This window comes from Chiloscyllium punctatum, chromosome 10, assembly GCF_047496795.1.
Source record: "Chiloscyllium punctatum isolate Juve2018m chromosome 10, sChiPun1.3, whole genome shotgun sequence".
NCBI classification, from domain to species: Eukaryota; Metazoa; Chordata; class Chondrichthyes; order Orectolobiformes; family Hemiscylliidae; genus Chiloscyllium; species Chiloscyllium punctatum.
The window spans coordinates 8109227-8128380 of NC_092748.1; the positions used below are offsets into that span (position 1 = coordinate 8109227).

The 19154-nt window shown below is 43.9% G+C and overlaps 1 protein-coding gene across 2 annotated transcripts in view; it reads right to left on the reverse strand.

The window, feature by feature from the left end:
- Window positions 1-16697, reverse strand: part of LOC140481863 (hyccin 2-like) — a 96903-nt gene extending 80206 nt beyond the window's left edge. Inside the window, exons 1-2 of one of the 2 annotated variants that reach the window (XM_072578438.1) lie at window positions 16486-16697; window positions 68-143 (exon numbers count right to left, since the gene is read on the reverse strand). In XM_072578438.1, the coding sequence (XP_072434539.1) occupies window positions 68-118 (51 nt within the window). In that variant the 5' untranslated portion in view covers window positions 119-143; window positions 16486-16697. The remainder of the gene's footprint in view (window positions 1-67; window positions 144-16485) is intronic. The other variant, XM_072578439.1, reaches the window with a different exon arrangement.
- Between the last annotated feature and the right edge of the window lie 2457 nt (window positions 16698-19154).

Here is a 19154-nt window from a genome sequence, read left to right on the forward strand (position 1 = left end):
AGCACTCCCAGCACAACTTGGACAAACTGCAAATAGTCTTGGCCTGTCGCAATTATAGCAGTGTTACCTTGAACTGGGAGAGCCAATCCTCCACCACTTCTATGTCAGAGTTTAGCATTTTCTTACTGTTCTCTCTTATTCACCTGAGAAAAAAAAATCAATTTTACAACTTTCAGAAGCATCATGTTACACATATCACAACCTTAAAAAGTACATGGATGAACATTGAAATGTTATAACATTCAAGGCTATGGGCCTGGTGCTATAAGGTGGGATTAGTGGAAGTAGGATGGCGCACACTTGATGGGTTGAAAGGCCTCTTTCTGTGCTGTATGACACTATAACATGAGACAGTAGCGAGAGGTGTATCCAGGCTTGCTGAGGTCATTTAAGTGGCACAGCAAATACTGTCAATGGGTACAGAATGTTGCAAAGAGACATTCAGTCAGTGGGCAAACAGTGACAGATGCAGTTTGACTTGGGGATGCAAGTGAAAATACGAAGACAAGGCAGATCAAAAAAAAGTGTTTTAATCAGCAAACCTTATTTGGGACAGGACCAAGGAACTACCTTTCTTGTTTACCCCTCCACCCACAACACCATTTATTTTGTGTCCGTTTGTACATATATAGAGGTTGAGTTTCAGAAGGGCATTAGAGCTTTAATGAGTAGTCATACATCAATGGATCACGATTATTTATTTGTCGTTAGAATCTATTTATTTGTAACAAATAATTTTTGTTAAGTACAGAAATTTGATCTATACTTTCTGTCAAACTGGGTCTAAAAGACAGTTAGTTTTAGGAAATTTTGCATACTTTTTAAAATCATTAACTATTGTGACAACTCTGGGAATTTTTTAAAAACTTACCTTGTCTTCAGCTTGGACAGCAGCGGCGACAGCCCAGCACGCAAAGCTTGAGTGGGCCCAGGGTGCAGATTTTGAGTAGTCTCAAGCCGGGCTTGGGGCATGGACCTCAAGTGGGCCCAGCAGGGAGCAGAGTGAGCCCCTAATTACTTTTCCGGGACCTGGAACCAGTGGCTGCTCCATTGGCAGAGGCGAGGTAGGCCCAGTGGCAAAAGATGGCGCCTGAGGATTGGCGACTTCATTGCTGGTTGACTCTGACACTGGCACTAGTGGTGAAGAGGTGATGGAAGGGCATCACAGTAACATCGATGAGGTGGGCCCTGTGGTGAGAGACACAACGCTGACACTGGTGGCAGAATCTCAGCCCAGTGGCAAAGATGGCACTTGCGGATCAGTGACTTCAATGCTGATTGAGTCTGGTGTAGATGGCAGCGAAGAGGTGGCAAAGGAATGGCACCACAGTCATCACTGATGGTGATAAGCTGGCTCAGGACTGATGGACTCTCCTCAAACTATATCTGTTTTTTTCCCTTATTCTTAAATTATTCAACATGGAGCCACTTCTCGGCGACAAATGAAAGCTTTTCACTGTATCTTATTATATTCTTACTGTAAAGTAATGTGACAATAAAATCAAAAGGATATGATTTCCAGGTGCTATTCTGGTGAGGCCTAACACTCTACTCCTAACTCACTGACTTATTCCTGTCACCCAACTTATTATGAGCCACCATGATTTCCTGGACTTTTTCTAAACCCTGGTTGCAACACCTCGCTGCCTTCTAACTCCTAGAATATGGCTTATTACTCTTAGGACATCAATTACTTTCAGTCCCCTACACATAACTAAGAGAGTTCAGTGGTCTTCCCGATCATACAGGTAAAAGTCACACTTTGAACATGGTGCATATTCTCAACTCGCATACTTACAGACCTTTCAATCCCTGTCTTGTATTCTTTTGAACTGCTCTTCAATGACCCTCGAACTGTCCTGACTGACCCATTTAAGACCTTGTAATAGGCCCCGCCTCTATTGTTGGATGGAATTGAATGTTGCATCCAACAATTCTTGCAACTGTGTGTATCAGATATGATACATTTCACACTTGTTGGCCTCCTCAGTGCAATAAAGGGATATAACTAGATTACTACACCATTTTGGAAATATGTCTCTTGCTTAGGTGAAAGTGTTTGCAGGAGGCACAGGGTGACTGGTTCTAACTTATTAATTAAAAGTCACAACTTCCGGGGGGATCCAATATGGCAGCAATCTAACAGGTCTGCCTTGCTGACTCTGCACCGTAACTCAGGCAAAGTTGTGCTTTTTCCTTCCCCAAATAAGCTGTTTTGAAGAAAATAGATAGCTTAATATTAATAGAGTTGCTACATACCTTTTTTTACTAAGGGAAGATGACTAGAGGAAAAGGACAGAGTAAATCGTGACATGCAGGACACTCCCCTGCAGCTTTGGACACGCCCATGGCTGCGGCCTCCCCCAAACTCCCAATGGACTCACTCAGTCACTCAACAAGGCCTGACTGTGAAGATCGCGAAACTCCGGGAGATGATTGAGGCATCGATTGGAGAGAGTCACGCAAGCTGCAACCTGCAGAAGCATGAGCAGGAGCTGCGTGTCAGGGAGCGAGTGGAGGAGGTCGAGCAGTGGACCGCGACATTAGAGACTGCAATCGAGTCCTAGGTGGGACAGAGCCAGACCCTGGAGAAGCAAGTATGGGCTTTAGTAGAACAGGTCGACGACCTCGAAAACTGAGGTCGAAGAAAAATCATCCAGGTGGCCGGGCTGCTGGCGCGAGAGGAAGGCGAACTGCCAACCAGTTTTTTTTTTCAAAGAATGGCTGCTGTGATTCCTGGGCTGAGGCCGTGACAGGTTAGGTGCGGATTGAGAGAGCTCACTGGGTGGCAGTGCACAGGCCCAGTTCGGACCAGTACCCCCGCCCAGTCCTAGTGCAATTACAGTACTACAGGGACAAGAAAAAGGTACTGGAAGCCTCCAGGTCACTGGGAAAGGATCCACAGATTTATAAAGGATCAATGATTATGTATTTTCAGGACTTTTCTGCGACCGTGATCCACAAGAGGAAATCCTTTGATGAGGTGAAGAGGAGACTGAGGGATCTGGAGATTTCATATCCCATCAGGTACCCGGCAGTGTTCCACTTTACTCACGAAGGGTCTGCGCATGTATTTGACTCCTCAGACAAAGCAAAGAACTTTCCGGATACTTTGAAATAGACCAGATGGTCCAAGAACATGGACAATGTTCTCTTTTCTTTTCCCTGTTCTTTTTCTCTACAGAAAAAAAAGTGTTTTTTTTAATATAGTGATAATTGAAGTCAAGGTAGGCTTGGGGATGGGTGAAGAGCTCCCTTTAATTTTTTTGTCCGTAATACCTATTTTTGTTGTTTATCCTTCACCTGAGTTTGGGGCACGGCTCAAGCTAGTAGTAGCTATGGAGGTGAATGTGGGTAGTGGGCTGGGGGAGAAACAGTCTCCCATCAAGTGTTTTTTGTATGTTGCAATCGGTTTAGTTTGTTAGCTCTTAGTTTTGTTAATGTAGCTTGAATGTGTGTATTTTTAGACTCTATGAGTCTTCATTTATTTGCATTCAACATGCTGTGAGTAGGGTTTGATTAGATTAGATTCCCTACAGCATGGAAACAGGCCCAACCAGTCCACACCGACCCTCTGAAGAGTAACCAACCCAGACCCATTTCTCTCTGACTAATGCACCTAACACTATAGGCAATTTAGCATGGCCAATTCACCTGACCTGCACATCTTTGGACTGTGGGAGGAAACCGGAGCACCCGGGGGAAACCCCTGCAGACACGGGGAGAACGTGCAAACCGCACACAGAGAGTCGCCAGAGGCTGGAATTGAACCTGGGACCCTGGTGCTGTGAGGCAGCAGTGCTAACCACTGACCACCGTGCTGCCCTTGGGTTCTTCCTCTTGGGGGTTCAAGAGTAGTTATAGAGGGATATGACTAAGTGTCTCCTCAAATGGCGCACCTGGAATATTAAGGGGAGTCACTCGTTGGTTAAGAGAAAAAAGTACTTCCAAGTCTCAGGAAGGAGGGGGTTGATATTGCCTTGTTGCAAGAAACCCATCTTAATGATAAGGAGCACCTAAAGTTACAGCAAGATGGGTTTGATTGCGTGTTTTTTCGTCTTTTAACACTAAGAGCAGGGGAGTGGCAATACTTGCACAGAAGAGTCTCCCATTTAAGGTATTAGATCAAGTTAAAGAAGAATATGAGCGGTTTGTAATTCTTAAAGCTAAAATACATGGTGAAGAGTATGGCATTCTAAATGTTTAGAATTTGGCACACCCCTCAAATTCCTGACAGATGCACTTTCTAAGTTGATTGCCCTTGGAAGATGACACATTATCATAGGGGGAGATTTTAATCATCTCACGGACCCCATTGTGGATAGCATGCCCAAGGTCCCCCAAATATTTCAACGCAATCCAATGAATTGGTTGCCTCATGCTTGGAATTGGGGCTGGTGGACGTTTGGAGAGGTCTCAGACTGGTAGGGACTTCACCTTTCTCTCTAATCCACACAAGTGTCATACCAGGATTGACCTTTCTTTAGCACCTTCGATTTTTCTGGATTCGGTGATGTCCTGTAAAATTGGGAAAATTCTGATCACTCGGCACTGTATTTGAAGGTTGAGATGAAGGGCAATGGAACAGGTTCCCGCCATTGGTGGATGGATCCTTTGTACTCAAGGACAGTAACTTTGTTGAATACTTGAGTGAGTTCAAAGCATTCTTGGCTATCAATTTGGGTACAGCTAGTAACCTGCCTACACTCTGGGAGACTGCTAAGGCCGATGCTAGGGGGATAGCTATCTCTTATTTGGCTAGCCAGAAGAAGAGACACAAGGGAGAGCAGCAATGTCAGCTCGAGGAATGGTTGAAGGCAGCTGAAACCTGTATATTTTGATAGGCCATCAGTGACTAAATTGCAGCAAGTCACAGCTCTCCAGGTTGCCTTGAACTCCATGCTCACTCAGACAGCCAAGAGAGAACTCTCTTTTGTGAAACAAAGGCTGTTTGAGCATGGCAATAGACCAGAAGAATCCATTACATCAATTAGAGAAGACACGGGGATTCTTACATGTGACTCGAAAAGGATCAATGCGGTTCGGAGTTTTTACTCTGAGCTATATTGGTCAGAGTGCTGCAAGGATTGGTCGGCTAAGATACAGTCTTTTAAGAACCTGGATCTTCCAGGTTTGACCTCAAAACAGGCATCTTGTCTTATCGCCCCCTTGACAGTGCGAGAGATACAGGAGGCAGTAATACAGCTCCAAAGGGGGAAGGTGCCAAGCCCCAATAGTCTCCCGAGTGAATTCTACAAAGAATTTATAAATATCCTGTCAGGGCTGATACTGAACATGTCCAACTATTGGTACAGTCATGACTGCCACTCCGCCATCTGAGAGAGGCCAACGCTTCTCTGATTCTCAAAAATGGGAAGTCCTTGGAGGACTGTGCTTCATACAGGCCCATTTCGCCATTAATTTCAGACTTTAAAGTTTTATCCAAGACACTTGCATTGAGATTGGAGAAGGTGTTGCCCTATTTTGTTAAGGAGGACGAGGTGGGTTTTATAAAGGGCCGTAGGTCCTCCAATAATATTAGAAAATTACTGAATATGGTCCAAGTGTGTCAGCAACGATTGGTTCAGGGTTTGGTCATCTCTTTAGACACAGAGTAGACATTTGATCAGGTGGAGTGACCAGATTCTTTAATACTCTGGAACGGTTTGTCAGATGGGCGGAGGTCCTGTATAGTGACCCTCTGGCTGAGGTTCTCACCAATGATGTAAGATCCAGTAATTTCAGTATCGGTTGAGGGGGAAGTCAGCAGGGTCGTCCCCTTTCATCACTACTCTTTATGTTGGTGATTGAGCCACTGGCAGAGGATATCCATAAGGACCCTAACATAGCTGCCCAGGAAGTGGGATCAAGGGCATATAAGATTACGTTATATGCAAATGATGTTCTCCTCTTCTTATTAAACCCGGCAGTTTCTGTGCCCCATTTAATACAATGTATTAATTTATTTGGCTCTTTTTCAGGATTTAAGATCAATTTGGAAAAAGCAGAGGCTATGCCGTGGGGGGTCTTAGGGGAATACCTGATATTGAAAGCAATAGACAATAGGTGCAGGAGTAGGCCATTCTGCCCTTCGAGCCTGCACCACTATTCAATATGATCATGGCTGATCATCCTTAATCAGTATCCTGTTCCTGGCTTATCTCCATAACCCTTGATTTCACTATCCTTGAGAGCTCTATCCAACTCTTTCTTGAATGAATCCAGAGACTGGGTCTCCACTGCCCTCTGGGGCAGAGCATTCCACACAGCCACCACTCTCTGGGTGAAGAAGTTTCTCCTCATCTCTGTCCTAAATGGTCTACCCCGTAGTTTTAAGCTGTGTCCTCTGGTTCGAAACTCACCCATCAGCAGAAACATGTTTCCTGCCTCCAGAGTGTCCAATCCTTTAATAATCTTATACGTCTCAATCAGATCCCCTCTCGGTCTTCTAAACTCAAGGGTATACAAGCGAATTATGATTCATCTTTAAATGGTCACAGGGCAGTTTTCTTTACCTAGGTATTTTTGTTACTCCCACCTTCGATCGTTTATTTACGGCTAATTTTGCTCATTTGCTTGACAAGATTAGACAAGACCTTCAAAGATGGGAGGCCCTTCCAATCTCTTGGTTAGGTCAAATAGCCCTTATCAAAATGCATGTCCTTCCTCATCTGTTATATCCCATTGGAATGCTGCCCCTGATGTTTCCCAGGCAAAGGTGGTGGAGACTCACTGGTTGGTTTAGTTATTTTATTTGGCATCACAGGCAGCCGTTCATTAAGCTTGCCAACTTGCAGTTACCCCCAAGGGTTGTGGGGAGTAGACTTTTCAGATATTAAGAGATACCAGCTAAGTCCCCTTCGTCCTTTGTGAGCGACTGGGCTTGTGAGGACCAGAGATCAATATAGTTGGATATCGAGGCTTCCCAGGAAAAGTGTCCTCTTACTAGGCTGTTGTTTATGGAGAAGATGGGGAATATTGTCAGAATCCAATCAGCATTAATACGGTCAAAACAGAGAGAGCAATGGGACAGAGCAAGGGCAGTTTATCTCAAACTTCCTTTCTTACCCCGATAGTTTAACACCAGGATTCTGGCCAGGGATAATGGACCCTGGATTCAACCTGTGGGCAACTAGGGGAGTGCCCTGTTTGGGAGATCTAATTGAGGAGGGGGGAGGGGGAGGTGTCACAATGTTCCTTGACAAATGAGCCACACTTATGGATTGCCCAGTGCAGATCTTTATCGTTACTTTCAGGTTAGGGACTTCATCAAAAAACTACGCTTTTGACCAACGAACAACATTGAGCGACTGTGTGAGGTCTGGGAGCAAGAGTTGGAAGTGGAGATTCCCTCAGAGACATGGGAGGACAGTTGGGAAAATGCAAGAAAGGTCTCGAAATGCAACAGAACACACACCATGCTGTTGAAGGTTCTTCACTGGGTTCATTTGGCTCCAGATCGTCTTGCAAAATTCAAAAAGGGAGCATCTCCAATGGGCCCCAAGTGCAAAAAAAGCATTGGTACCCTCACTCATTATTTGCAGTCATGCCACAAGCTTTGTAGGTACTGGAGCACTGTGGCAGGAGTAATAGAGGGGGCCCTAAGGACTGAAGGTAAGGTAGACCCAGTCTCTCTGGACTTGGGCCTGCCAAATTTATTTTCCTTAGACGCACGTGGGAAAAACCTATTTAACATTCTCTCTTACAGTGCGAGGAAGACCATTTTGATGAGCTGGGTGTCTGAGAACCCTCCAGGCCTATTGGGGTTGCACAAGTTAATTATGGAATACATCCCTTTGGATTTCCTCACAAACATGGGGCACCATAAAACGGAACTTTTTTTAAAATAAGATATGGCAGCCCTCTTTGAATTATCTTGAAGCACATTTGTCTGCCATTTTAATTAAGGCCTTTGTTTAGCCACGATGATTAGGTTTAGTGAGCCTTGTACCCTGGGAAGAAGAGTCCCAAATAAATATGGGTGTAATAATTAATGCTGCTGAAGGTTGGGAGCTTCGGTGTGGTTGCGCTGAGTGGTGTTATTTATTTATTTATGTATAGATTTGTTGAGAGCGTAGTTATGATTTTCTTTGTACAGTAGGGTAGTAGCTTATTGTAATGGTTATAATTTTAAATTGTTATATTTTTGTAATTATATAACTTTGTAAAGAAAACAATTTCTCAATATAAATATTTCTTTAAAAAGTCACAACTTACAACAATTGAAGGGGAAAAGTGAACTGACTATCTTCAGGTGTCAGCTGCTTTACAGCACAACAGAAACACAGCTCCTTCCTTTCCAGAGGTCCAACTGCTCCAGCTACCCGAGAGCCAAACACCAAGTTGTCAGCAGGCCTGAGGTCTTTATTATCGCTAACTGAACATTAGACTACAAACCAATCAGCTACTTGTTGTTGCCCAAATCTTCATTCACATAGTGCCGGGGACCAGCTCACCTATAACTAGGTATCCCCCTGCTGCCTAAACCGACAACTGTGTTAACAATAATTGTTGTGTAACTTGTTTTTAAAAAAAGAAATCTGATAACAATCCTTCGCTTCTAAACCAGTCCCTTTCCTATTTCAGTCCACAATAAAACACGTGGAACAATCAGAAAGACAAGATGATCTTTACAGAGGGTTGGAATGCCACAAGCAGGGTCCACTTGCTGCAGCTGAGCGAAACAGGAGTCAAGGGACAAAAATACAAAAGAAAGATCTAGGGTGGTGAAGCAAGCTATTGGGAAAATTCCAGAGTTATGTCTGTGATTGAGTATTAGATTGCAGTTTTCAAAGTCCAAGGGAGCAGTGACCCAGGAAAGACATAGGACTTCCGCCTTACCAACCAGGTTATTTAAATCAGACAGACAGAGGAAACTGTAGGGGATTTAGGTAAGTTCAAGGTAATCAGGCAGAGTCGATGTGGTTTTGCAAAAGGGAAATCATTTTGAACTAATCAATTGGAATTTGTTGAGGAGGTAACCATGGATAAAAAGGAACTGATGAATAGACTGGACTTCAATTTTCAGAAGGCATTTAACAGAGTCACACATTAAAAGGATATTGAGGAAAATTAAAACTCATGTGTAGAGGATAACGTGTTGGCATGGATAGAAGATTGGCTAGATGTGAGGAAGCAGAGAATAAGTCTAATGAGCCCTTTTCAGGTTGGCACCATGTAACAAGTAGTGTGTCACAGCAACTGGTGCTTGGATCGTTTACGATTTATATAATGATTTGGATGAAGTGTTAGAAGGTACACGGCCAAATGTGCCAATAATACAAAGACAGGTGGGAGAGTAAATGGTGAAGATGACGCAAAGAGGCCACAAGATGATGTCAAATGGAGTATTATGGAGGAAAAATGTGAAACAGTTCATTTGGTAACACGAATAAAAAGTGTACTGTAAATGATGAGAAATTGCAGAGCCTTGAGGTACAGAGGAATTAAAATCTAGTGCATGAAACACAAAAGGTTTGAATATAGGCATAGCAAGTAATTAAGAAAGCTAATAAAATGTTATCATTTATCAAGGAGGAAACTGAATACATAAACAGGAAAATTATGCTTCAGTTATATGGGGCACTGGTTGAGATCACATCTGGAGTACCTTGCACAGTTTCAGTCACCTTTTTAAGATCAGAAGGATGCAAATATGTTGGAAGCCGCTCAGACACGGTTCACCAGACTAATACCTGGAAATTGCTTTATGAGTAATGATTGGACAGGCTATTGCATCTGTTGGAGTTTGGAAGAGTAACAGGCAGTTGATTGAAACATTGAATAACTTGAGGGGTCCTGACAGAATAGATGCAGAGAGGATCTTATGGAAGAATCTAGAACTATAGGTCACTGTTTAAAGATCAGGATCACCCATTTAAAAACAAAGTGAATCTAAATGTTTTCCCCTGACAAGGTCATGAATCTTTGGACCCTTCTTCCTGAAAAGGTAGTGGAAGCAGAGTCCTTGAAAGTTTTTATGTAGAGGTAGGTAGATCCTTATGATGCAAAGAACAGAGAGGCTGTCAGGGTAGGTGGGAATGCAGACTTGAGGTCAGAATCAGACTGGACCTTATTGAATAGCAGAACATGCTCAAAGGCCTGAAGAGCCTCCTCGTACTCCTCGTTTACATTTTGCATGATAGTGTGCATTGAACCCATAGTTCATCAAGGGCTCACATGGACAGAATCTTGTATCCCAGTGGAAGACAGTACATGAGGAATGCGTAACCCAATGGTGTCAGTACACGAGGAAGCTGTCCCCCTGTGACAGTCAGTATGTGAGGAACCCATGCACACTGAGAATTAGTACAAGGAACCTGCCGTCCTTGGAGAGTCAGTACCTGAGGAAGTTATTCTTTCATCAAGGAGCTGGAACTCGCAGGAACTTAAGCACTTTGAGTGAAACAGCCAGGTGTACAAAAAGGAATTAAGTGAGCCATGCTGCGAGAGATCAGTTCCAGATCACTCCACAGGCTATGGGAACAGGAAGCTACATGGCAAAATGGGGGAAAAGAGGTAAACTCATCAGAAATGGAAAGTGATTTTGGAGAGATTCCTGTAAAGAATAGGTTGTAATGTATAAAATGCAGAAGAGTGTTGTCGGTCTTTATTCAGATTGTTAGCTGCCTACTCAGTAACATTTACCTGATGATTTTAGATAAAGTCTTAAAACTTGTAACCTTCTGGCGATGGCTTTGAGTTGGTTAATGGGAATTCAAATGTCTTCTAAAAAACAATTGACCTGTGCTCTAACTAGACAGGGATCCAGACAGCAGGTGACATTTCAATCTGAAGATCAATGATTGGCTCTCACTGTCACAGATTCCTTTGCAACAGTGAGTGTAAGAGACTGTGTGGGGTTTTTTTTGGGGGGGGGGGGTGTGTGTGTGTGGTGGTGAGGGGTGGAGAGAATGGACCCAACAATGTCTTCCTCTGATGGCCACCTTGGTGTGCGGTTTCATCATGCTGTGCATAGACCCTTGGTACATAAACATCATGTTACCAGGTGCTGAAGTTGTACCTTTCAGAGGTTGTGGATCCAGTCATATTAGTTGGACTGTACCATAACACCTGTGCTTCATGGAAGAGACTGTACAGAATACCATCTTTGACCACAAGTCCATCAGGCAATGGTTAACACATAACATCATTGAGGCCTCGCAGGGAAAGGAAAGGGTCAATCCTGTCAGATGGTTCCAGGAGCAGACTGTCACAAGTTATGTGGCAGGATACCACATCACCAGAACTTTCTAACCAAGACATAGCTTGACCTGATCAATCAGATCATACAGGCACACGTGGATTCTTTCTGCCACTTTAGAGACTGCTGCAGTGGTAAAGAGACCGGCTCACATCTCCACCTCGAATGTGCTTTTGCAAAGAAGGTCTGGAGATGCAGTGGTTTTTGTCAATGTTTACCATGAGCAGGAATGTATAATGCAGAATTCTGTACTCTACCAGCTGTTACCATGGATGTACACAAAGACAAACATCTACTGCAGCTGAAAGGATGATCCACTCAGTGACAGACACTCTTCAATCTGCTCGAAACTGATTGATCTGCCGGTGCAAAGAGTTGACTCAAATGAGTGTTGCAGACTGGCACGTTCCATACTGAAGGACACAGTAAAGCTTGGGACAGCCATCACAAAGGCACAGTGGGGAAAAACTACTATCGAAAGCCTTTCTGTCCTGATATCCTGACAGTCTGTAAACTTATAGAATCCCACCTACACCTTATTGGAATTCAAATAATTTCAGGTCATAAATGTTCTGCACTACATTTACAAGTCACTTATCACAAAGAAGAAAAAGTGTGATCTTTGGACTGTGACCAGACTAAACCTGTATACTGGTTTTTCAACTGAGCAGTTTCAGTCCCGAGTACCAAGTCCATTACACTTTGTAAAAATTACATTCAGTCCACCTCAGTTCAGTTATTTCATATGCCATGGCACTGGGGCAGATAATTATGTTTAAGAAGGTGCATTTCAGAAGTGCATTGTGTCAGGATATACATACTCTCAATTTATTACGGTACACAATCTGACAGAAAGCAGTGACTCAGAAAGCTCTAGACAAGGTAGTTTGCAAGATTGATAGAGCAGTTAATCATGGTCCCTGATCCTCATGACACACAATGCACTGCTTGAGTGAGCTGGGGTGTATTTTCCATCAGTACTAGGTTTGACAACAGTCTGAAGAGCTATTACTGCTGACGATCACAGAAGCGTGACTGAAGCAGATGATCCAAATGAACATGCCCCTCAGCATGAGTTACAAACATGCTGCTATCCATAGACAACTGGGCAGCTTCGTGACTTTAAGATGCACAATCACACATCCACAAACACCAACCGGTTTAACAGCTGCTAGGGTCAGTCATGCAATGCTGAAGGGAGACACTGTAACCAAGCCAGAAAACAAAGGCGAGACCCTGGCAGCGATGAGGATCACAGGACCTTCCAGGAATTGCAGACTGGGTGCTAATGTTACCAGACATGCAATCAGAAACCTGGGCTTGGGCTGCTTAATCCACTGAAGTTATTTTCAGAAAAGAGTAGACAGCCGGGCTCAAGCTCAGAAAGCATAGCATCACCAAATGACTAAAAGGAGGCCATTCAATCCATCACGTCAAAAGGAGGAATTCACCTAGTGCTACTCTCCCACCTTCTTGCCATAACTCTTCATAATCGCTTTTTTAGATAATAATCAAATTCCTTCCTGAATGCCTCATTTTAAGTTCAAATCCCACCATGGCAGCTGGGTGAATTCAAGCTCAATTAACTAAGATACCTGGAATTAAATTCTAGCCTCATTAATAAGAATCACAGAGCTATGAAACTGTCATTTAAAACCAGTTGGTTCACTAATTTCCTTCAGGAGAGGGAAGGAAGTCTGCTACCTTTATCTATTCGTGTGCATGTGACCACGGAACCACAGCAATTGTGGCTGGCTCTTTACTTGCAGTCGCCTTTTGAAATGGCATAGCAAGCCACTCAGTTGTACCAAACTGGTATAAAGAAAGCAATGTGGATGCATCTACACTTCACAGACTGCAGCAGTTCAAGAAAATAGCTCATGATCAAATGCAATGAGGGATAGGCAATAAATATTGTTCTGGTCAGCAACGTACACATCCCACAAATGGATTTTTTTTAAAAACTCCTCAAATTGCAATATTGTCCAATAAAACAATAAGGTTTAATTTCCACTGCACTCCTCCTGCCACAGTTGTTACAGGTGCAACAGAGCGTTTCCAAAAAACAATTATTAAATCGGACACCCAGTCTGGAAATTCTGTTGTATCCAACCTCTTCTCTTTTAAATAAACATTAAACAGGTCAGACAGCCCATGGTGAGGCACTGCAACAAAGTTGTCTACAGAAACTAATGTTAAAATCTTATCAAAATGTCATTACCACAGTGATGATGTACCCCAGCCTCTGTGGACCCCAGCGTCCCCAGAAAAAGTATCACCCTCCATCCAGAATAAATGTTACACAAATGATCATACAGTGACATGTGACATAGGATTCAATTCACACACGGTTCAATTTTTGATTCACCCTGCATTGCAGGTTACCACTGAACATTTCAACACAACATATGTGTATAAGTCATTGAAGTTAGCACGACAGGTTAAGAGCATTATTAATAAAACATATTGGATCTTGAGAATTATCATTAAGGACAAAGAGTACAAAAGCAATAAGGTTATGCTAAACTGGTATAGAATTCTGGTGAGACCTTAACTGGAGGATTACCTCTAAATCTCGATCCTGTAATTTAGGAAGAATGTGAAGCAATGAAGAGGTTTCAGAAAGGATTCATTAGAATGACTCCAGAGATGAGGACCTTCAGTTATGTTGACAGATCAGAGGAATAGGAACCGTTTTCTACAGAGGACAATAGGTTGAGGATGGAGGGATTTAAAGTCTGACAGATCAGATAAGGAGAAACTGTTCCCATTAGTGGAAGGATCAAGAACCAGAGAATTCGACAACTTATGATGTTTGGCAAAAGAAGCAATAGCAACATGGAAAAAATCTTTTTCCACACGGTTGGTGGTTAGGATCTGAAACGTACTGCCCAAGTATGCATGAAGGCAAATTCAGTCAAGGCATTAAAGAGGGAAGTGAACTATCATTTGAAGAGAAAGAATGTGCAGGGTTATGGGGAGAAGGCAGGGGACATGGCACAAGGTGAACTGCTCTTTTAGAGAATCAGCATAGAAATGGTGGGATCGAATAGCCTCCTTTTGTGCTATAACCATTCTCTGATTCTGTGACAAGACACTGGGGATTCAGCTCTGAGTGACAGCTGCAGCTGCTAATCTGCCAGTCAATATCCTGAACTAGTGCCTAAGTTTTGCAGAAGAATCAAAACCTCAGTCATTGAATGAGGCTGGTGTGATAGAGAGGGCTGCATGTCATCCAAACCCAGGTCTGACACCCTGGGAAAATGAACAATGTGCCACATGTGGCACAAGGGTAAATAACTGGCAAGTTGGTAGCAAGCACAGCTCTCTCCCCACTGCTTTTGGATCAGTAGGAAGAGAGTTCATTTCATCCCATCAGAAAACTGCCACCTCAGCTTCACCATTTAGAATTAACTTCTGACATTAGAAATCTCCGTTGGCCAAAAGGCCTGTTTTTATGTGGTTATTACTCTATGATTCTATTCTATCACTCTGAACCCTCACAGAAATTGGAAAAGCAGGCCAATTGTTATGAGATGTTTGATGCCCAATGTTGCAAAGGGATCAGTAAATTCCAAGGGTCTGCATTTAGACCAGGACTGAGAGTTGACAAGAGGGGGAAAAGGAGAGGAAACTGGAGGCAAATTACTAGCAATTCTCAAGGTGCCTATATAATTTCCAAAGCACAGCTAGCTCCCTCATTACAAGAACAAACCCATGCAAATGAGAGGGCAACACAATATGAGGTCTGGATCATGGAAACAGATGACAGGAATATGTTGATAACATCACGTTACAAGCTGCCTGCACTATAGTCCTCCACATCATAGCTGTGGAAGTGACCTCTGTTGCTGCCTCACCACTCAGAGTCCCGAATGGGAATCAATAAATCACCTTCAATGTGCAGATTGCAAATGAGAATACAGAGTATGACAGAGGTAAAATATAATTATAAACTCAGCAGCACACAGTCACCACAGAAGGGCATTGAATGCGCACAGTAAACAGGAAAAAGGTTGGACATATGTCTTTAAAAAATTTAGAAGATTCAAAATCAAGCCCAGATATGTGTAAGTACATACCTACACATACAGGACTATAGACCTGTATTTGTGAGATTACAGAGCTATACTCAGACACACACAGTTACAGGCCCACAGAAAGTCTCATACACAGGATTACAGACAGATGCTCTGACACACACACACACACACACACACACTGCAGTCAATACATACAAATGAGTTCAGACCGTAAAGTTGACAGGGCAAGTTTTAAAATGTACAAGGGGGGCAACTATTTTCCCCACAGTGTGGTTTGTGTGTGGAATGAATTGCCAGAGGAAGTGGTAGATATAGGTACAGTTACAACATTTAAAAGACATCTGGATAAGTACATGAATAGGAAAGGTTTGAAGAAATATGGGCCAAACGCAGGTAAATGAGACTAGTTTAATTTGAGAAGAGGGTCAGTTTGGACGAGTTGGACAGAGGATGTGTTTCCAGACTGGATGACTCAATGCACACACAAATGCATTAAGTAGTCCAGACCAACACATAGACACAGGATTCAGAAGCATGAGGTGCACAGAGTGAATACAGACATGCACACTGTATTACAGTTCAGCACATGTGCATGACTGGATTAGAGCTACACACTTCCAGATTACAAAAGAAACACACACACACCCATAAACTTGATTACAGACCCAAGGTCACACATGTATGCTGGACTTCATACCAACACCTCATCGCCAGCAAATTCCTAGATGATTCACAGAACAGATGGCAAACTGGTTAACGAATGCCACATTTAAAGCAAGGCCACACCAACATCATTGAGCTCCAATGTGCAAAAGACACCTGTCTATGCACCCACTCAGAGCCTGAGCTCCAGGTCATTGGAGACTCCATTTCTGAAGCACACAAGAAAATGGGTCTTTCACTGAACATCCAAACAGCTCCAAAAAGCATGAGAACACCCACATTTGGTTAAGGCCAACTGCAACACATTGGAAAATGTCATTTTCCTTATGTTTGGAGCCTTCTCTCCATGATAGAGGCATGGACGACCATGTCAGTCATCACCTTCAATGTGCCATCTCAGCCTTTGACTGACTTGAGAAAGAGTATTTGAAGACCAGGATCTGATGCCAGAGACACACCATATAGAAGTATGGGATTACAGACCCCTGCAAACAGACAGGCTATGTGTTAAACACAGTGTATGCACAGAGTTACAGACAGGGGAATCCTTTCCCTCGCCGTCCTTGTCCCACTCACCTCCAGCTCTAGGCCCGAACCTTCTTTCCGAAGCCTCTCAGCCCACGCCTTCCCTCGGCCCGTCCCCCGGAATCTACCTGTGCTGCCGGCAGTGTATGTCCTCCGTTGTGCGGGGGTACACCCTGACTCCTCAGGCCCGGCTCCGGTTTCCTGGCTTCATTCCCCTCCTTCAATAACATCCAGGAGCCGGCCCCTTCCTCCACTCCATCCGCCTCTCCCATTGGCCCTCCACCCGCCACAATCCGCGCCGCCCATTGGTCAGGGGCGCGGGTGTCACACTCTATACCCACCGGCTACCAGCCGGCTCGGTGTCACACACTAAACCCTCCGGGTCTGCAGGTTTCTCGGCGTCCGCTGGCTGTTTCGAGCTCCACAACCGATACAAAGACCTTTTTTGATGTCTCCGGATCCCCTCACTACGCTAGGCATGTCTTTGCCATTTCTCTACTGTATTTCCAGTTTGAAACGGTGGTTGTAATGGAGGGGGAGTTATCCCATTATCCACCGCGGCTGCGGACCCTCTCCATTGAAGCCCAGGTTCCTATTGTATCAATAGGGGGGTGTCACCAGCGCTCTGCATGCTGGGACCTCAGGATTGCCATCATTGGCAGCTGGCGCAAATGAATACATGACAGCTGAAAAAAAACAGGAGAAATACACACTGTCGTGTAATTCCCACTTCTGCACTGCTATGTCTCCATCATTTGCAGACTTTTCAAACGGTGGCATAGTGGTTAGCACTGTTGCCTCACAGCGCCAGTGACCCGGGCTCAAATCCCGCCTCAGGCGACTGTGTGGAGTTTGCACATTAGACAATAGACAATAGACAATAGATGCAGGAGTAGGCCATTCTGCCCTTCGAGCCTGCACCGCCATTCAATATGATCATGGCTGATCATTCCTAATTAGTATCCTGTTCCAGCCTTATCTCCATACCCCTTGACTCCACTATCTTTAAGAGCTCTATCCAATTCTTTCTTAAAAGAATCCAGAGACTGGGCCTCCACTGCCCTCTGGGGCAGAGCATTCCACACAGCCACCACTCTCTGTGTGAAGTAGTTTCTCCTCATCTCTGTCCTAAATGGTCTACCCCGTATTTTTAAGTTGTGTCCTCTGGTTCGGCACTCCCCCATCAACGGAAATATGTTCCCTCCTGCCAGAGTGTCCAATCCTTTCATAAGCCTATACGTTTCAATCAGATCCCCTCTCAGTCTTCTAAACTCAAGGGTATACAAGCCCAGTCGCTTCAGTCTTTCCGTGTAAGGCAATCCTGCCATTCCAGGAATTGACCTCGTGAACCTACGCTGCACTCCCTCAATAGCCACGCTGCACTCCCCGTGTCTGCGTGGGTTTCGTCCGGGTGCTCCGGTTTCCTCCCACAGTGCAAAAATGTGCAGGTTAGGTGAATTGGCCATGCTATATTGCCTGTAGTGTTAGGTGAAGGGGTAAAAATGAATGGGTTTGGGTGGGTTGCGCTTCGGCGGGTCGGTGTGGACTTGTTGGGCCGAAGGGTCTGTTTCCATACTGTAAGTAATCTAATCTATCATTAACAGGTATTACTAGAGAAGGACATGAACTCTCTGTGACCTTAGGATGTACGACAGATTGATTACGGCACAGAAGGACCCCATTTGGCCCGTCTGTCTGTAATGCCTCTCAGAAGAAGCAATTCTTTTGGGAGCTTTGCACATTCTTTCTTTTTTGGACAACAATCCAAATCCCTCTTAAATGCTTTGATTGAACTTGCCTCCATCACACTCTCAGACCTTAACCACTCAATATGTGAAAGGGCATTGCCTCATATTGTTTTTGCCAAACATTTTAAATCCATGTAGAAAGTGAGGACTGCGGATGCTGGATAACAGGATCGAGAGTGTGGTGTTGGAAAAGCACAGCAGGTCAGGCAGCATCTGAGGAGCAGGAGAATCGACATTTCAGGCATGGTTTCTGATGAAGGACTTATGCCCGAAATGTTGATTCTCCTGCTCCTCGGATGTTGCCTGAGCTGTTTGCTTTTCCAGCACCACAATCTTGATTTTAAACCCATTGAGAAACTCAGCAGGTCTGGCAGTATCTGTGGAGAGAGAAGGCAGGGTAGATGTTTCCAATTCCTTGGCCCTTCTTGAGACTGGACCCGAAATGTTAATTCTGCTTTCTCTGTCTGCAGATGCTGCCAGACCTGCTGAGTATCTCCAGCAATTTCTGATTTTGTTTCAATTTTCCAAAATCCGCATTTTTTAAAACTTTAAATCCATGTCTTCTCTTTTATGACGCTTTCATGGATGGGAAATATTTCTCCCTGTCTACTCTATCCAGATCCCTCATGATTTTGATATCTCTATCAAATTTGCTCTCAGCCTTTACTTCTGAAAAACAATCCTGACTTCTCAAATCAATCTTCATAACTGAAACTGCAAAGCATGTTTTAGCCCATGACACATTCCTGAAGTGCTACAAGATCCCACAAACAGTCTTATGATAAGGATCAGATAATCTGCTTTATTTAATGATGTTGACAGCGCAAATATTAGACTGAATACTGGGCAGCACTCCCTTGAATAATACAATGGAATCAGATGTCAAATTAAGTCCCTTTCTGACTCTTGAGTGAATGCGAAAGATAACATTTTAAAAGAAAATCAGGGGAATGCTTGATGTCCTGGCCAATA